At 37.8% G+C, this 20,402-nt stretch overlaps 1 protein-coding gene across 2 annotated transcripts in view; it reads right to left on the reverse strand.

Moving 5' to 3' along the window:
• The window catches only part of SRBD1 (S1 RNA binding domain 1), a 206,253-nt gene extending 193,304 nt beyond the window's left edge, over positions 1–12,949 (reverse strand). The window contains exons 1-6 of one of the 2 annotated variants that reach the window (XM_088147762.1): positions 12,787–12,948; positions 10,899–10,978; positions 9,128–9,305; positions 7,141–7,485; positions 5,315–5,481; positions 1,502–1,619 (exon numbers count right to left, since the gene is read on the reverse strand). In XM_088147762.1, the coding sequence (XP_088003888.1) occupies positions 1,502–1,619; positions 5,315–5,481; positions 7,141–7,485; positions 9,128–9,305; positions 10,899–10,978 (888 nt within the window). In that variant the 5' untranslated portion in view covers positions 12,787–12,948. Of the gene's footprint in view, positions 1–1,501; positions 1,620–5,314; positions 5,482–7,140; positions 7,486–9,127; positions 9,306–10,898; positions 10,979–12,786 lie in introns of both variants that reach the window. The other variant, XM_088147769.1, reaches the window with a different exon arrangement.
• Between the last annotated feature and the right edge of the window lie 7,453 nt (positions 12,950–20,402).

Raw genomic sequence — 20,402 nt, forward strand, 5'->3', positions numbered from 1 at the left:
CCACCCATCTTTAAGTTGTCAAGGTTGAGAAACACTGGGATTATATAATAAGGTAGACTAACAGTGTATCCTGAAAATGAAACCCAGGATTCCTGGAACTTTAGGGGGTCTTCATCAATGAAAAGATCAATTAACTGTTAACAACCTTTCCTGGGTAGGAATTCATCCATAATCTTTAATCTTCTCCTATGATTCATAACTCCAAGGACATTTCAGTCTAATTTTTAGAGTACATGTTTACAGCATAATTCTATACACTTATGAAAAGATCCCACTGAGTTTTATGAGATCCCTACATAAAGGAGTATAGGATAACAGCCTTAGTTCACGGGGAGTAAAAATACAGATCTCAAATCCAATGATTTATAAAAGCTGGCCTCAAACTGGTAATTAAAAGCAATTATGCAATGAGAATGTTTTGAGCAAATGCCTTCTTCAAAGGCAAAGGATGTTCATGTTTCTTAACATATTATACTGATTAAAAGGAGTAGAAATATCTCATTTACAGCTGATTCAAGCAGTGTTCCCAATCTGATTTGCAGATTGTGAAATAGGCTAGATTTTGAGTGAGAATGAAATGTGGAGGGAGGTTTTAGCAGCAGAGGCAACAGAGATCTTTCCAGACGTCACCATTGCTTTTCCTAGCAGATTCCCAGGAATTACGCTAAAACATCCCATACGAATTGTATTTTGGATAGCTTTTGGCAGCTTTCACCATAAATTTCAATTTTCACTAGGTAAAATAGCAAAGAAATGGAAGCAATTTTAATTGCCTTACTTCCTTTCCAGATCCATTTTAGTTCCAATCAGTATAATAGAATATAGAACCTAGAAAAAAAATACCTGGGTAAAATTCAAGGGGCAATCTTTACAAAAAAAAATTAATTACAGTGAAACTTCTATTTACCAAAGCTTGATGCAACAAACTTTGCATGCAACAGACCAAACTTTGACTGTGCTTTTCATCACTTGCATAATGATGCAATGATGCAAATAATGAAAAATAATGCAAATTATATAAATCTCCACAGCCCTATGCTCTAGTTCAATGGACATTCCTGAATAACAGATACTTTCTCCCCACAATTAGTCCATTAAAATGAGATTTCACTGTGCTTCCAGGTACCACCATAAGTCTGCCTCTTCCTTCCTTCTTCTGGTTTTGGTAACCTGCCTTTATAACTCTCTCTTGCCCAATAGGCCTAGCTTGTATCATGCACGAAGCAGGATTGAGCCCTATTTCTGTGGTTCAGTGCATGTGCTGCATTTAAGAAATCTCAGTTCTTGGCACTTCCAAGTAGGACTGGGAAAGACTAAATTCTTAAACTGCGTAGAACTGTTATTAGACAATATAGGAATAATCTAATGCAGTATAAAATTGCTTTTCAATAGGTTATGCCCAAAATCAGGAACAATTTACATAAAAAGGAATACCAATGTTTGGAAAAAATCCAATGCACAATAAATATCTGAAAACTTACGTTAAAAATACTATACTAACCACATGATCCAGCTCCTCCAACGTTTTACAGTTTAACAATGCAGTTAAAATACTTCCTGAGAGCTTTTCTTCTTTCTCAAGTTTTTGTATTGAAACATGAACCTTTTTTGCTAAAGTCCTAAAAAACCAAGTATAAGTGGTAGAATTAAAAGTTCGTATTTAATGATACATTTATAGAAATACTATTCCTAACTCTGCATGCATCCCTGAGCCAGTATCATTTCACTGCAAAACTTTCGATATAGGTAGTCCTTGCTATACAGCCACAACCGGGACCGGAATTTAGGTTGCTAAGCAATTTGGTTGTTAAGCAAATTGGAGCTGATTTTACATTTTTACGATGGTCGTTAAGCAAATCCAGGTTCCTCAATGGACATTTTTTGCCAGAATTCGTTTAACTACCATATGACTTGCTTAACGACCATGGTGATTCACTTAACAACCATCATAAAAATGTCGCAAATCACGATCACGTGACCGTGGGGGTCGTAAAGCACTTTTCCCGAGGCCATTATAATTCCAGACCATTGTTAAACGAATGGTTGTTAAGCAAGGACTACCTGTATGTTGTCCATAGGGATTCTCAAACTGAACTGCTCCATTGGCTCAACAGAAAAGGAGGCACTTTCTCAAGTGAAAACGATAACAGAAAGCACCTTCTTGTAGAACAACAATTAATGTAATCAGCTTTCACTGAGAAAGAGTTTTGCAAGTCAGTCACCTAGATGATAATGCACTTTATTTACATTTACCTAAGAAATACAATGAAGAGCTGTTAATAATCACAATGGGAATAAGTTTAGATGAGCCATGGACTCACATACTTAAAATTACCCAATTCTCCAGTGTAGTCACAAGGAAGAAAATGGAAGATAGGATTCTGCTGATAATTATTCACAGTTTCATATTATGTCCAAGTCTTGGATTACTTATATTATTGAATTTTAAAGAAAATTCAGTGACTTTCCCTACTGCACTTACCCCCATTATGGTAATATTGGCCATGCAAGTGATTGTAGGAAGAGATGGAATCACTGGAAGATATTATTGTATGACACCTCCATTCCAAGAATTGGGGAACTGCTAGGAAGCTCCCACACTATTTGTTAAAGGTAGTCTGCAGCTGAAAGGAGAGGCTCCATTCTAGTTGGCAAAGGCATAGGAGTTGTCAGGCTCTTTAACAACTGCCTAAAATTGAAAGTGATTCTTTCCAACAATGTTTCTCACGGAATCTCTTTGACAAGGTTTATTTGAAAAGTAACGTGGTTACAAAATCTCCAGCAATGAACAATTTTCTACTTAGAATTAGCATTAGGGCAGAGACTTTTTTACTTTTTTTTCTACGAGCTTCTCTGATATAGTGAGGTGGTCTTTTCACTTATAACTGAGAAGCTTGCAGCTGGCTACTTATATCATAATCTCTTAAATCAATCTAGGAATCTACCTCTTTAAAAAGAAGCCTCTCCATTATTGGAATTCAGACAAGCTATGAGTGTCTGTAAGCATTCCCCCAGTGAATTCCTCTGTTAACACTTGTAAGACTGTAGTAATTGCTTGAGGACGAGATCCTCAGAAGTAGCAACCAAGTTAAAAACAATGTTGATTTGAACTTTCTATTTCAGCAAAAAGAAAAAGAAAGGGTATATTGTGTATATTTACATACTGACACCACTTCTACAGGTAGCCCTCAACTTACGATCACAACTGGGACCAGAACTTCCATTGCTAAGTGATGTGGTTGTTAAGTCAGTCATGCCCAATTTTATGATCTTTTTGCCATGGTTGTTAAGTGAATCGCTGTGGTTGTTAAGCGAATCACAGAGTTGTTGAGCAAATCCGGCTTCCCCCATTGACTTTGCTTGTTGGAAGCCCCCTGGGAAGGTTGCAAATGGCGATCACATGATGCTGGGATGCTGCAATTGTCATAAATACATGCCAGTTACCAAATGTCTGAATTTGATCACATGACTGTGGGGGAACTCCAATGGTCATAATTATGAGGACCAGCTGTAAGTCACTTTTTTCAGCACCGTCATAACTTTGAACGGTCATTAAACTAATGGTCATAAGTTGAGGACTACCTGCATATGATTCTTCTCTTCTAATATTTAATGTTAAAGAAACAGATTAAATCTAGTGATATTGGAATAATACATATTCCAGCATTCAAAGATGATCATCATGTCCTTCAATGATGTCTCTGGGTTAAGAAAATAATTTAAAAATCCTGTCCATCACTGCTAATTATGCTAAAGTTGCTCCTTATTCTTCTCCCTCGCCTCAGAAGAATGGCGATTTTTCATTTTCTTTCCTTCTTCCCTTTCCTTCTTCTTTTTATTTTTTATTCTCCAAAATCCTGAAATGAGGACTTCATTTTGTTTTCTTTTATTCATTAAACACTCCATAGAAAGGATAAAAATGTCTATCACCCATCAAGCCAGTCAGAGAAGAACAATCCTTGCTTAGTGGAAGAAATTTCCTTTCTATTTTGATTTTATTCTGAGGACAACAGGGAACAACATCCTCTCTTTCCTTTTCATTATCCAAAAGAGGTTAAGCCAACTTCCATCACACATAAGCCAGCAACACAAGTCAATACAGTGCTATGTGGCCAGGAATGGGGATTTTCTTTCTCTCTTTCTCTTCTCTCCCCCTCAATCTGGAAATTCCTTTTCTTGATTCCCCAGCTAAGCTGTGCCAATTCAAAAGTGTTCCCCTTAGAACATGTGAATGTGTATGAATGCTACATAATCAAATGCCTTGCCTATTTTGCTATGGCAAGAATGCAGGATCTTTTTACATTTATTTATTTTGCTTCTTCCATTTAGAGATGATCTCTTTGTATGCTTCATCACCATGAATTACTTCTCAAAATTCCCTGCCTTTCTTTGAACTCGCTCATCTTTCTCTCATGGAATTTGAATTTAAAATCCTCATAGAGTGTTAATTGTATAATATTCCCGTTACCCTGTACACTGTTAATAATAACTAATTGCCTTTGGTGCCATTAACCCAAATATTATTTAATAAATTGAACTGACTGGATACTGAAGTCTCATTTTTGAACTTTGGAACTCATAACCTTGTTTAATCATCTATAGTGTTCAGTCCTGACAGAATTGTCATGATGGGAGGCCTCATTCTGTTAAGAGTATGGAATGTGAATCCAGCCACAAGTTCTGTTTCATCCACAAGCTTTGGTAAAACAAAAAGATACAAGTCACCAAAAATAGACATGAATGCTCTTCAGTGCCCACCTGCATCAAATATAAAGCTCACCTAGGCACGTCCTAAGTGTGTTGAGGTAGGCAACCTGGTATCCCCAGATATTCTAAACTAAAATTCTCATAAGCTCCAACCAGTACTGCCAGTGATAAGATATTGTGGACTCTGAAACAACTAGGGAGTACTAAATTGACTATGTTTGTTTATGGTGGCTTGTCACAACAATCAAACGTACCGCTAGGGTGAGACCAAGTGCAGCAGAGATGGGCTAATCGCTACACAATAAGTGTTGCAGGAATGGGTGGGAACTGAAACTTTTTTTTTTCCATTTAACTACATTCAGAGATAAATAAGGTGCTACAGCTCACAGGCTGCCAGTTGCTCACTGCTGAGATGCATTTCTCCCACTGAAATGAGCTCCCAGTATTGAAATGGGGTCCTGAGTTAATAAGAGGTACCCTCTTTCTTAGAAATCAGCAACATGAATAATATTGCTTGTCTAGAAAGTCTGGATCTACCCTGAGTTCATAAATTATTTTCCACTATTTCTCTCCCTTCCTGCCCCCGCCCCAATGCTCTAATACATACTGTAGTTCTTCCATTATTTGCTGCACCTCTCGCAGCGCATCAGCTTCCAGATTGTTGATAAGTTCCTTCCGATACCGAACAATAAAAGGGATTGTGTTATCATCATTGAAAAGCTTGATTATGTTGGCACACACCCATTCTTCAATATCGGTCCTTTGCGACAAAACCTGCAACCAACAGTAAAAAGACTCAAGTATGACTTTCTCACGACAGATTCTAAGAACATTAAGCTTGGAGAAGAAATAGTGATGGCTATCGTCTTTCAGCAATCCACTTAATAAGGAATACATCCGAAAATAACTCTTTCTATTTATTCACAAAGTTTACCTACTTTTCATTGTTAAAAACATATCCCCAAAATGATTAAAATGAAAGCTAGGCTGAATCATTCAGCCCAGCTTTTTTCTGCAATTCCTGAACCTCTGAAGAGTGGAAATGCAACAAAATTCTAAGAAATGTTTGTGGGAGGGTCTTCATCATTATAAAATGTACTTGAAGATTCTCTTCCTCAGATGATAGTTACTTTTTAAAAACAGTATGGAAAACAACTAGTGGTTGTTACTCATCTGAGTGGTGAGTCTTTTAGCACAGTATCGTAACTGCATTTTCTGGGGCTATGAAAAATGCTATAGAAAAATGCTCATGGGGTGTTGTCAGTCCAGTTTCAGATGTAACAGTTGGTAATCTTTTGAGCTAATGGCCATAATCCAAATGTTGAGAGCCTGTCCTAGCATGCCTACAAAATGTCTGCTACAGTGGGTGTGGTCAGGAGCAAGCAACCATCCATTTACTAGAGGAGCTGTTCTGTACACTTTCTACACTTCAGCTTATTTTTCACTTTTTCCAGCACTTTGGGTTCATCAATGTTGGGAGTTTTGGGGTGGGGGGAAGAGGTTAAGTTTCTTGGAAATAAATAAAATCATTGATGCGGATATTTGCTAGAATGGCAATTTCCTTAAAAAAATAAAATTACATTATGTCAAATGTTATATTTTTTAAAAAATTAAAAGAAAAATAAAGTTAAACAGTTCCAGCAGCTGAGAAAAATGTTCATTGTATAATGGGGGCCCATAGCACTAAGCTGCCTATCCACACTCTAGGAAACGTGTGAGATGCTGCACAGAGAGCTTCACCACCCACCCAAAACAGCAATGATTAGTGCTTTTTTTTTTTAAAATTAGAAGACAAAGAAGAAACAGAAGGAACCCTCATTCATCTGATAAAACAATGATAAACCATTCTTTCCCCAATTTTTAAAGACACTGCATAAGTTCCCCAAAGCACTCAGAAAACTGAAACCTCCCTCTCATTTCAGTGTGGTAAAATATTTCCTTGGAGCTGGAATGTATTTTTAGCATTGCACATAATAAAAATGCTATATTTCTTATGAATAAATATTTAAAATTGTAAGCCAAGTTAAGAGTAACAAGACAGATTGTTTTTTTTTTACCATTTTTTAAATCCTGGAGTATTTTCTAATCTTTGACCAGCAAAACTTGGAGTTATGGTTCCAAAAGAAAAAAAAAAGTCTTTCATAATTTTTCTTCTACTTACAAATAACAAAATAACTTATTTTGATATTTTCTTGTGAAACTCAATACTAATTGTAACCTTCCTGCACCATAGCTTATAAATTCTCATTATAAAGAGGGAAGACAATGTGCTTTGTTTTATAAAAATAAAGACAGACCAAATTACTTTCTGGAATACATCCAGAAGAGCTATTATATACCACAGAAATAAAATGCATTTACAACTTCACTCCAGAGTGTTCCCTCCAGCAGTACAGGTGTTAGATTTGTTGTAAAAAGAAAAATATCACAAACCTGCACAATGTCCCAGTTCATATTGTGATCCTCATTTAGTTTGCCACTTGCAACATTTTTTACACGATTCTCCTGAGGACATCCTGTTTTAAATTTTTTTAAGGGAGGTTCATCAAATGTAAAATCCTCCCCAGACTCTTCCACCTTGACTTCTCTTTTAGACACTGTAGCACTTGTGGATGGCTCCTCCGCATCTTCCAAGCCAGGTTCACCTTTAATGCTGCTAACTTTTTTCACTGGGAGCCTTTTGGCTGAACATCTCACATTGACATTTTCCTCTTTCTTCAGCCACGGTAATGTCATTTTTTCCTTTCCTCCAGGTGTGGCAATAGGCAGAGATGTGTCCTAGTTGAATCACCGAAACATGTTAAGGAGCGTTAGTACTGTCTACAGCCAGCCTGGACATAAACAGCACCAACAGCTTAGCCGCAGACAGTCGTATCCTTTAGGATGGTGGAGAAATGGAACTAATGTCCCTGAATGGAGAAAAAGCTACTATAAATATCAGCATTCTCCTTAGTAAAATATAAGTGCAGAAAACATGAGTGCCTCATGAAAGACCTTTGTTACTGTCACTGACTACAGATCAACAATCAGAAGCATCTGAAGATAACTGCTCTTAAAGCTAACATATTTTCTCTTTTAATCCAAGATTCAAAATCAGATATGAATCTGTTTTCGGACACAAAGTTGGAATTTAAAAAACGATTAGCCCTAATAAGATTTAATTGCTTGCTAGCGTAACAAATAATTGCAATTAAGAGTGACATGCATCACAAATTTTGCTGTGAGAGAACAGAGCCTGCTTCAATTCTAGCACACGAAACAAAGTGAGTGAACAGAAAAACACAAATGTAAATATTTTGTGTGTGTGTGTGTGCACACCAGCATTATTTGGGACTGTCTCTTCCCAGCAGTTTTTGCCTATCCAGTATGATCTGGAAGGGAAGACTTCCTTTGGGTCCTTACTCAGAAGGAAGGGAACACAATGGTGAACCTTGCCTTCTCTGTTGCTACCCCCCTTCTTTGGGGCAGCATTCCTCCCAAGAAGGGACTGGCACCAATCCTGTTAGGGGTTTAGGAAAGCCATCAAAATCTAACTGTTCCAAAAGGCCTTTGGGAGCCAAAAGAGGTAGTCCTTGATTTATGACCATTTGTTTAGTGACAGTTCAAAATTACGATGGTACTGAACCAGGGGGACTTATGATGGGTCCTCGAAGTTCTGGCCATCACAGCGTTCCCATGGTCAAATGATCATGATTTCCTACGTCCCCTGCTGGCTTCCCACAAGCAAAATCAATGGGGAAGCTGGCAGGAAGTTGGAAGTCGCAGTCACATGAAGTCCTCACTTAAAAAACGGCAACCAGGAATGCCAGAATTGCTGTCGATAAGCAGCATGGTCACATGACATAGCACTTTACAACCACATCACTTAGCGATGGCAATTCTGGTCCCAATTGCCATCATACGTCGAGGACTACCTGTATTACTGAACTCCCTTCAGCAAGGCTTATATGGGTTTTGGTTGTTATTCCTTGATACAACATGATGGTATGATGTGAGCAAATTATTATTGCTACTCTATTTATGGTAAAAGCTTCAACATACACCCCTAAGATTCAAATGCATATACAGAATCTCATGCTTCAAGGAACTTTACATCAATTATACTGGACAAATAGTAGGTTAATCTGACTCAGGAAAAAAAAACATAGGGCAGATTTTGCTTGCATAAGTTCAGTGTACATGCATCTGGAGTCCCCTTTTGGTTGTGCCTTTTCTATTCCAATAAATAAGATAATTTAGAAGTTTCTAGGTAAGTCAGATTGTTGGATCTATGCAGCATGTTGGATCTATGTAGAAAAACTAAGCCAAATCAGGGGAATTTGAAAAAGTGACACATACCTCCACAAGATAGTTTTCATTCTCTCTTACTCTCTCTCAAATACTTTGAAAACTAAATGGCTTCCTAGCTTCAGTTACCTACCGGCTCTTCTTTCATTGCTGGCTTCTTAGTACCTTTCCTAGCCACAGCTGATTTCTTCTTGGTCAAAGAATTTTTTTCAACTCTTGGCACTTTTGGTTTTGGCATTCTGGCCTTACATGCGACTTCCTTTTTGGGGTCCCATTCCTCTTCGTATTGTTCATCTTCTGATTCTGAAGATCTGTATAAAGATATGGGGAAGTTTGTTATAAATGGAATTATACATACCACTGTTGTTAAAAGTAGTAGGTCTCAACGTTTAAGCAAAAGAGTTGGATGTATTTACAGTATATACTAAAATGTATATATTGTTCTAGTCAAAAGACTTGGGTGGCTCACAATTACATAGTCTAAATTCACAATCAATAAATGAATTCATGCCACAAAAATATCAAAACCCATGGTGAAATAAAAGACATAATGTATATTATTTATAACAAGAAGAGATAGAATGCCAATCACACTTAATTTGTGTGCATTACTGCCTATCTCTAGAACAGTTTTCCCAACATGATATCCTTCAAATGTGTTGTGCCTAGTAATTCTAGAATTCCTCAGGGAACAAGCTGATACCAGTATAGCCTTCCAAGCCAACTGCAGCCCACTGGCAATATAACATGGCCTGTCAGCTGCAGGGGGAGGAAATTGGGATGTCACAAATTACCCAGGTCTGCCAGTGAGATTTATTGAATTCATTAAGTGACTGGGTTTATACTCTTACACTAAAAAATAAGCATATCGTATGAACCCAGCCAATTGTGTTTTATTTAATAAACTGTAGTTCAGCAAATGATGGTTTAGGAGATCATATGAATTCATTCTACAGCTGAATTCCATCAAGAAATGTAGCCAAACCTTTAATCAACTTTTAACATTCTCAGGAAGGCTCCAGAATTCTAACATAGCCTACTAAGGCTGATATCATTTCTGCAGTAGGGCCAATAGCTCTCTATCTATTTATGCTCCAGGCTTACCATATGATTGCTGGGGGCGGGGGGTATAAAACACCTGTCTTTTCAAAGTTCCCATAATGTTCTAGAAGGAAATTTCACCAATGCATTGTAGATACAATGGTAGGCAGCTAGTAGCCTCTACTGCCACTAACAATCCTGCTGGAGAAGCACTGCTGTAAGAGAAGCCACTAAAGTTACAAAATTTTAAGCAGTTACACATAACCTTGTTTTCTATTTTGAGCTTGCAATCAGTCCATTTATTCAAGCATTTTTGTAATCAACCCATAGCCAACTTTCTCTGCATAAATTTCACAAAACTAAAAGAATAAAAAACACAACAAAACCAGCAGCAGCATATGACATGGGTGGACAGATATAAAGTGCATAAAAACAGCCATTCTTGCAATTCTGGGCCTAAATTCCATAGCTGGAAAATAGCAGACATTATAACTTGCATAGATAAATTGCATACTTGTATTTATCCCTTTTTTTTCTCCTTTCTTGTTTTCATCTCGTGAGCTCACGGTAGAGGAAAAGCCAAACTCAGGAACACTAAACATAGTGAATCAACATGCACAAGATTCTGCTGTTCCTCTGCCGCTCTTGCTCTTCTTTCAAACTTCTTATGATTTTGTTAGGCTTTATGAACAAGTCAAGATAGTCAGGTAAATAGGTAGAATCAATGTATGTACACACTTATGCCTGTACATCTTTGTCAATTCCAAAATCCTAGAAATATCATTTGATGTTGCCCTAGTACCATATTCAGGTACAAGGATTGAATAGAAATTAAAACACACTGAGCATAAATTTTAACTCACGATTTAAGGAAGGAAGGCAGTTCATCTCCTGAAATACTTGGTTTTGTTGCAGTTCTAGTCCGTTTTGAGAATGCTGACATCTGAGGAAAGAAAAACAATTTTATCAGTGAGTTTTTCCCCATTCCTAGCAGACTGCAAAGAATACTTCAGTTGCACAGTCCCAACTGCAAAGGTGAATATGCATCTTTGAAATCTATATTATCAACAGATTCTGTACTGAGAATGGAAAAATCTGTTCTGATTTTATATACATCTGAAAGCAACTTCACAGCAATAATATTCCCCTATCTTTCACTGCCTTTCATCTTCTCTGTGTGTTGATCTTTAAGTAATCAATAGTACCATCAATGCACAAGAAAGAAGTAGCTATAAGCAAGGAAGGATCACCTTGGGATTATGACTAAAGTCTTAGATGGAGAACATGAGAAATTTAAATCTCCATTCAGCCAGTCAGCCTAACAGACTTCACTGAATTCTGGAGAAGATAACATGAAATAACTTATTTATTTCTTAAGAAAAGTGAGATAAGTAGGAAATTAAGAAATTGCAAAGTTTGTAGTATGGGGGCGGGGGGCGGGATCCAAAGGGGAGGTAAAACAAAACAAAGGGGAGGGATAATGAAGATGGAATGTGGCTAGTGGCCATAAAATGCAGATCATGAAGGAGAAGACAGGAGGAGAGGGAATAAAGATGCACTGTACATTGCAACTTTTTGTTGCTGGTCACACAGAGACTACTGCATATCTGTATCCATGCACATATTAATTGTCAAATTCAGATTGTATTTGATGAAGCAGTTCCCAGCCCCTGAAAGCTTAAAGCACCAAGAGATTGTTATTTCATTTTAGGAAAGTATTTAATGCATAAGCTGTGAGAAAACAAAGTTGGGCATTCTGCTCAAGCAGCAATAACCACTGGGGATTACTCCAAACCAGAGGTTCTCAAACATTTTGGTCTAAGGACCCTTTTACATTCTTAAAAATGATTGAAGACCTCAAAGAGCTTTGGTTTATGTGGGTTTTATCTATCAATATTTACTGCATTAGAAATTAAAACAAAGAAAATTTTAAAATATTTGACTACATGGACCCCATGAAAGGGTCTTGAGACCACACTTTGAGAACTACTGCTCTAAACTAAGCTGTCCACAGCTCCCATGCATTTGGGAATGACATAATCCAAGGTGGATACTTTTGATTTAACCTAGATATACAGAGAATTCACTTAGCCCCAAGAGAAGGCCAGATGCCAAAAGAGGCAAGTACCCTTGCCTTAAAGGTCAGCTGCTGGAGAGCAAGGGTGGCAGAGAGAGCTGTAGCCCTTCACCCTGTGCTTATGAGCCTTTTATAAAAGCATCCAATTGCCCACAAGCATCTAGGGGAAGGCAAGCAGGGGCAAATGACCATGAATAATGACATCTTCAGGCCAATGATGCAACTTACTACTTCTGCAAATACAATTGCATCATTATATAACCACATCACTTGCACGATGACATCACAACACACATGTTATTTTCAGATGTTTTGGGCTTGTTACAGATTCATTGCAACTGGTCATTGAATAACATAAAACACTAACCAGATGGGCTTTTGTCATGGTCTAGCCTAGCATTTTGCATGCTCTTGTGTTTGTAAGGAGAAAGAGCCTCTGGAAGGCACGTCTTATTAGTATGCATGGCCCGGAGCATTGGAAAACAAATTCTAAGGCAACGACTCCTCGTCCTGGATATTTCATAAACCAGCAAAAATCGCGCAACCCCGAGGATAACGAAAATAAACATTTTTTATTATTATTTCAAAACAGACCCATAGCAACCCTCATGAACCCAGCAGCCCTAGAGGTTTCCAAGAGGCACCTCCCTGAACGCCACCACCTCCCCACTCACCTTTTTGTAGCTTTGGCTGCGGGAGGATGCGAAATTCCGCTGTTTGCTTCTCCTTCCGTTTTATCTGCCTGCGTTCACATTTAAAACCGGCGCCAGCAGCGACTACAGCAAAACCCAGGCTTTCAAAGCCGAGGAAGCGGCAATCTGACAGAAAGGAAGTACGCATCGAAGAAGCTCCGGAACCCGTCGGGTTGTAATGAACTCCCGAAGGCCGGCCAGGGAATTCTGGGAGTTGAAGTCCAGATATCTCAAAGTTGCCAAGTTTGGAAAACCTTGGATTAGCCGGTGACCGAAGGCGGCGGGAGCGGCGGCCCTGAGTTTCTGCAGACGCTCCTGCGAAGCGGCGTCTAACGTGATGTTGATGAAGACCATCTTCCTCTGTGCCCATCGGGTCTTGCTTCGTAATAAGTGTGTCTTGAGGACTTGCGAGAAAGCTAACTTCTAACAGAAAATATTCTTGCAGCTTCCCCGTTTGGCCACCAGGTGCTACTGTTTGCTAGGCATTCCAGTCTGGAGCACCCGCTGCTCTAAGGCACTGCTCGTTATTTGTTTAATAGAGGTACGCCTCGCCTGTTCTCTAGGAGTTCAACATCTGCCTCCATGTTCTTCCTAGGCAATAACTCTGGGAGGTTCAACAGGGTTGAAACGACAACAACTGGCTGACTCAGAGTCACCCAGTGGGTTTCCATGGTGGAGAGTGAACGTGAACTCACATCTCTCTTATCCTAGTCATCTTACAGCAATGAGCTTGGGAAAGGATAAATCAGAAAGAAGTACCAAGAGTGTTGGTAAAGAGAAGGGCACAGCTTTTGTGCCGTTTCCCAACTCTACCTCTGCAAGTCAGCTGAATGCAGCAGCCTCCACAACCCACCTCAGCTGGGCTTCAGCTGAAAGTATAGTAGCTGGAAGGAAAAAGTACTAGTGGGGGCTCCTTTGCTCGGTCAGATCATCTTCCTCTCTGGAACCAGGGAAACAATAATGGGGGGGGGGGGGAGCTGCCTAGGAATCACAGGGGAGGGGTTAAGCCTGCATTAGTCTGAAATGGCCAATACATGCTGGGTAGATCCTGTCTGCTATCAGCTACCTGATTTCACCACTAACAGAATGGACAACAAAAGCACATCAGATTTTATGCACCTTACAATTGCTGCTGGTTGAATTTGGCTTCAAGAGGAAATTGATTGACCAATTGATTATATGCCATCAAGTCTGTGTTGACTCAGCAACCACATAGATTTTCTCCATGATGATCTGTCCCTAAACTGGTCCTTCAGATTTTCCAACGGTGCACCCACTGCTACTGTAACAGTCCATCCACTTTGCTGCTCGTCTTCCTCTTCTTTTTTCCTTCCACCTTTCCCAGCATTAGAGCCTTCTCCAGGGAGCTAGATATTCACATAAAACATCCAAAGTAAGAAAATTTGAACCTAGTTATTTGTGCCTCAAGTGAGAATTCTGTGTTGTTCTGTTTAATGATCCATTTGTTTATTTTCATGGCTGGCTGATATTCTCAGGAGTCTTCTCCAACACCAAAGTTCAAAAGTGTCAATACTCTTCCTATCCTGCTTCTTCAAAGTCCAAGTTTCGCTTCCACAGAGTGTCACAGGGAATACCACTGCACTATTCTGATTATTGTAGGTATAGACACATCATGGCATCTGAGTATCTTTTTTAGGGCCTTCACGGCTCCTCTACCAACTGCTACTCTGCAGTGTATTTCTTGACTGCTTGTTTCTTTATTGTTGATGATTGATCCTAAAAGGCAGAAGCTATCTACCACATCAATATCTTCATTGTCAGTTCTAAGGCTGGTGGTTGTACCTGTTGTCATTAGTTTGGGCTTCTATATACTTAATTTTAGTCCTATTTTTTCGTTGTGCTCCTTGACATTTATTACTAGAACTTGCAGGTCCTCTGCATTTCAGCTAACAGAGTAATATCAGCATAGTGCAGGTTATTGATGCTTCTTCCTCCATTTTTTTTCAATTTTATTTATTTCATTAAATTTATTATGGTCTCCCTAAAAGTGCAAGAAAGGGAAAAAAAGTAAAAGAAAAAATAGAAAAGAAAGAAAAAAAAATACAAAGAAGTAGCTTTCAATCTTCTTTACAGCACTTATAAGTACAATTATAAATTTACCTCTTACTCTGTGGTTACAACATAGCTCTCTTCTTTCTATAATCTATTCGGCCTAATCATCAAAACCATAAATCATAAGTTCATTTTTTTCTGTTTCATGCAAAAAATTTATAAGGGGTTTCCAGTCAGCAATAAACATAGATATTGTCTTTTCTCTGATCAAGAAGTCAATCTACCCATCTCAGCAAGTTCCATCAATTTAACCAACCATTTTTAGCCCACTTTATCATACATTCTTTCACTTCTTCTTCTGTTTCAAATTTCAATAAAGGTTTATACATTTTACAATTATATGTTCATCATTTGCACACAATTCTATTTCAAACTCAGTCTTGCAATATTCAAACCATAAATTCTTTTGTCTACTTTAAATCTTTTTAATGGTTGTAAATAAGAGAACCATTGACAAGTATATCCCTCTGCCACCAGTTCTTCTCTTGATTTTATTTTACATTCTCTTTGACAAAATTCTAGTATCTCACAATAAGTGAGCCATTTGTGTGTGCCTATTATTTCTCATCTATAAAATGCTTCTTGTGCTGAGAACCGCAAAGGTGTTTTTGAACACAACCCAGATTTGTATTTATTCCATATGCTCAGTATGGCACATCTAACATAATGTTTTTAAAATCCACATTAAACAATCAAGTCAGGTAAACCCAATATTCCTCTTTCCTTTGCATCTTGTAACACCTTATATTTAACTCAGGTTTTTTCCCCTGCCACACAAATTTAGATATATCCTTCTGCCACTGTTTAAATGGTGCATCAGTTGTCAAAACAGGTATTGTCTGAAACAAAAATATCATTCTAGGCAAAACAGTAATTTTTATCACAAATTCTCCCCAGCAATGACAGTTGTAGTTTCTCCCATCTTAACATATCTTTTTGAAATTTATTCCATGTCTTAACATAATTATTTTGAAATAACATACAATTGATATTTGTCATAGTGATATCCAGATATTTTACCTTCTCAATCTTAAAATCCATTTTATTCATTAATTCTGTTTGATCTTCTGTTTTCATATTTTTGTTAACATCTTCATCTTCTGTTTATTAACCATAAAACCTGCTAATGCACCAAATTCTTTTAATTTGCCCATTAATATTTCAATTTCCTTTAAAGGATCTTCCAAAATCAACACCAAGTCATCTGCAAAAGCCCTTAACTTACAAGTCTCTATTTTAATCTTTACTCCCGCAATCCTCTCATTTGTCTTATATCTCTATTCAATGTTTCAAGAACCAAAATAAACAAGACAGGGGACAGTGGGCATCCCTATCTTGTTCCTTTTTGTATCTCACATGTTAGGTCTCCATTAACGATTATTTGTGCTTTCTGTGAGGTATAAATTGATCTTACCCATTTTATAAAGTTCTCTCCAAAATTCATATCTTCCAAAATCTTAAACAAGAAAGCCCAGTTCAAACTGTCAAAGGCCTTCTCTGCATCTAAGAAAATCAGCGTGGCTTGTTTTTCATTATGTTGCTCCAAAAATTCCAAAATGTCCAACACATTTCTAACATTGTATTTTAACTGTCTTTTAGGTAAAAACCCACATTAATCCTCTTGAATAAATTCTTGCAAAATAGTCTATCAGCTAAAGTAGTTGTGAACAACTTGTAATCATTATTCAATAATGATATCAGCCTATAGTTTCTTGTTAAAGTTAAATCTTGTCCCTCTTTAGGTATTGGTGCTATATTGGCCTCTTTCCAACTCTCTGGCATTTTTCCTCCTGTAGAATAGACTTCATTGTGTTTTGTAACAGTTGTAAAAGTTCATCCTCAAAACATTTGTAATAAGAACCTGATAATCCATCTGGTCCAGGCACCTTTCCTAATTTAATCTTTTTTATAGCTTCAGAAACTTCCCTTCTTGTTATAGGTCCATTCATAATCTGTCTCCATCCTTTGTAATCCTTGGTAAATTTTGTTTCTTTAGATATTCATCTATTTTCTCTAGTGAGGTGTCACCTCCTTTATATAAATTGGAATAATATTGATGGAATGCTTTTTGTATGGCCGCATTGTCCATTAATACAGTATCTCCCTCTTGTAATTTCAATATCATTTTCTTTTCTTTTTCTTTTCATATTTTATATGCTAGCCACTTCCCTGCTTTATTTGCAAACTCATTTTTTTTTGCTTTACATAATTCATTTTTATTTCCATCTCTCTTACCGTTAACATAGATAATTGTCATTGTAAAAGCTTAATTTGTTGAGAAATACTTATCTTCTCTGGACAATTCTTTAATTCTTCTTTTCACTTTATTTCATCCAAAATAGCTTGTGTTTTCTCTTGAGTCTTCTTTTTAAGTTCACTATTACCTTGCACTTTTAGCTTCTTCTTTTTCTCACTATATATTAGTTTGTATTAGTTTTTATCTTTTTTAAAAAAATCTTTAATAAAATTATATATAAAAATTAAATGTATTATGGTCTGCCATTCCATTAAGGTTCCATTTTTCCATAAATTTTAAAACCACACTCATCTTCTTCCAATCTAGATTCCCAAAATACATGTTTAGCATATAGGTTGAATAAATAAGATGAGAATAAACAACCTTGATGTACTTCTTTGCCAACCTGGAGCCAATCTGTTTCACCATGTGCTAGCCATACTATGGTTCCTGAGTTGTTTCACATGAGGATGTATAGGTTTCACATGAGGACAATGAGATGTTCTGGGATTCCCATTTTTCTAAGCATATTCCACAGCTTGACATGATTAACACAATCCAAGGGTTTTCTATAATCAATGAAGCACATAGTGACTTCTTTTTGGTATTATTTGGCTTTCTCAATTATCCAGTGTGCATTGGCAATAATGTCTCATGTTCCTTGGCCTTTTCTAAAGCCATCTGGCATCTGCTGTTCCATATAGGGCTCTAATTGCCTTGGATGACCCTAAGCATTATTTTACTAGCATGTGAAATTAAGGATATTGTATGATAGTTTGCACACTCTGTTAAGTTTTTTGTTAAGTGTCTCCTTGAGGACATCTGTCCATCCCACCAAAGTGTATAGGGTGGGCACAATCCAGATCCCTTCCCTTAAACATTGCCATCTTGTGGGTCCTCCGAAGCGTGCCTTTTCTGTTGCAGAAAGAACACCCTCTCCACTGAGATCCGACAGGCCCCTACCATTCCATCCTTCTGGAGAGCACTTACAAGTTGGCTTTCCCCCCAGGCATTGGGATAGGGTGAGGTCAGGGTGGGGAGAATGTGGGTGCATCAGAGAAGTGTGGCTGTGGCATGAGGTTTTTCTCTTTTTAGCTTTATTGCTGTTGGCCACTGTTTTTTCTCCAGATTTGCTGGCATAACTTGGTTAGAACCTTTACTGAATCTTCTTCTGTTGCTTGCCATATTTCTGTGGGTATTCCATCAATTCCTGTAGCCTTCCAATTTTGTAATGACTGGAGTGCTGATCTAACTTCATCTTCTAGTAGTAGAGGTTCTTGTAAGTAGGTTATATCTTCTAAGGTATCTTCAATATTGACATCTCTACTGTACAGTATTTCAGTATATCCTTCCATCTTCCATTGATCTCCTTTGAATCAGTTACTATCTGTCCATTGGTGTCCTTTAGCATACCAATTCAAGGTTGGAATTGCCTCTGGAGTTCAGCGATCTCTTTTTGGAAGACTTCCCTTGTTTTTTTCTTTTGTCTGTTTCCATCTTCAACATCTTTACAGATGTTGTTGTAATACTGCTTCTTATCTCTTCTAACAGCTCTTTGAAACTCTTTGTTAAATTCCTTCCTGAGATTCTTGTCTTTTTCTTCTTTGGTGTCTCTTCTCTTGACAATTTCCACTGTTTGTTCTGACATTCAATTTGCTTTTTTTTGTTTCTTGATCTTTGGCAGTCTCTTTTCACATTCATTCTTAACAACTTCTTTAAGTTCATTCTACTGATTCTCTATCAATGAGATTAAGGATTTCAAAGCAATTCCTGAAGTTCTCCTTAAAAATGGGTATATGCTCAATATCATAATCTGGAAGCTGGTTGGTTTTTTTCTTCTACTTTAGCTTAACTTGGAACTTCCACATGAGAACTTCATGATCTGTTCTACAGTCAGCACCTGACTATGTCTTTGATGTTATAACTCCTCCACTTCCTTTTAGCAATAATATAGTCAATTTTCCATCTGGTGATGTCCATGTATATACAAGCATTGTTCTGTTTTTGAAGACAGTGTTAGCTATGAAGAAATCATTGGAGTGACAGAAGTTAGTAAGCTGTTCTCCTGCTTCCTTTTGGTTTCCTAAGCCATATAAGCAACTATATTTTCCTCTTTAGTATTTACAACTTTGGCATTACAATCTCCAATCACAAGCAGCCCATCATGCCTGCATGTTCTCTTGGTTTTAGATTGAACTTGATCATAAAACTCATAAACCTCCTCTTCTTCTGCATCAGTTGGAGCATAAACATGGATAATCATCATATTAAAGGGTTGTCCATGAAGTCTAATTGATATTATTTGGTCATTGATTGCACTGTAGCCAAGTACTGTTCTTGCTATATCCTTCCTAAATATAAAAGCACTGTTCTTTCTTTATTTATCACGTCCTGAGTAGTAAATGGTATGACCTTCTGACAGAAAGTGTCCAATCCCAATCCACCTCAATTCATTAATGCCTAAGATGTCGATTTGTAGTTGTTTCATTTCATCTTTCACTGTGTTGAGGTTTCCTGTGTTCATGCTTCTTACGTTCAATGTTCCCATTGTAATTCTGCCTCTGCAGCTCCAGATTTTCTTTTCCTTTATAGCCCTGGCAGCATCAGCAACTAGACGTCCCAAAGGCTTTATCTAGCCATGCCATAAACATCATTAGTACTCTAAAAGATCCTCAGCTCTTCCTCAGTAGCATGCTAAGTGCCATCAGACCTGAGGGATCCATCATCTAACACTATATCATTAATCATTTTATATTTTCTATCCATGTGGTTTTCTTGGTAAAAGAATAGAAGTGGTGTACCATCACTTTCTCCTGCACAATATGAATTGATGCCTTTGCCGTTGTCACAAAAGTGATCATGTGCCTCTGGCATCTTCCTATATCACTGCTATCCAAAATAGATGCCTCTTACTTTAGCTAGGGAGCTGAGATGACCTTCATGCCATGGGTGAACCTGCTGGGAATATATATTCTTGATGTACACCCCCAGCATTCTTTGTTCATCCATCCCAGGAACACCCCACTCCCCACTGCCACAATGAGACAGCACAGCAGTCTTGGGGTGGAGTGGGAGGCAGGGGAAGAGAAAAACTGTTTTAACATCAGTACATCTAGGAATAACTTGGCTGTCTCATTCATGGACTGGGCATAAGATGAAGGCAACTTCAGAGGCCATGGCAGAAAAGAGATTTTGTCAAATCAAGTGTGTATAATGGCTAATGGAAGTGGAGAAAGGTCCTAAGACATAAGTGTCAGTTGTATTAGAATGGAATGTTCAACAAGCCATT

This window comes from Python bivittatus, unplaced genomic scaffold (assembly GCF_059951505.1).
Source record: "Python bivittatus isolate LINGU-HERP-01145 unplaced genomic scaffold, Pbiv_v1 ctg000020_np1212, whole genome shotgun sequence".
Lineage (NCBI taxonomy): Eukaryota > Metazoa > Chordata > Lepidosauria > Squamata > Pythonidae > Python > Python bivittatus.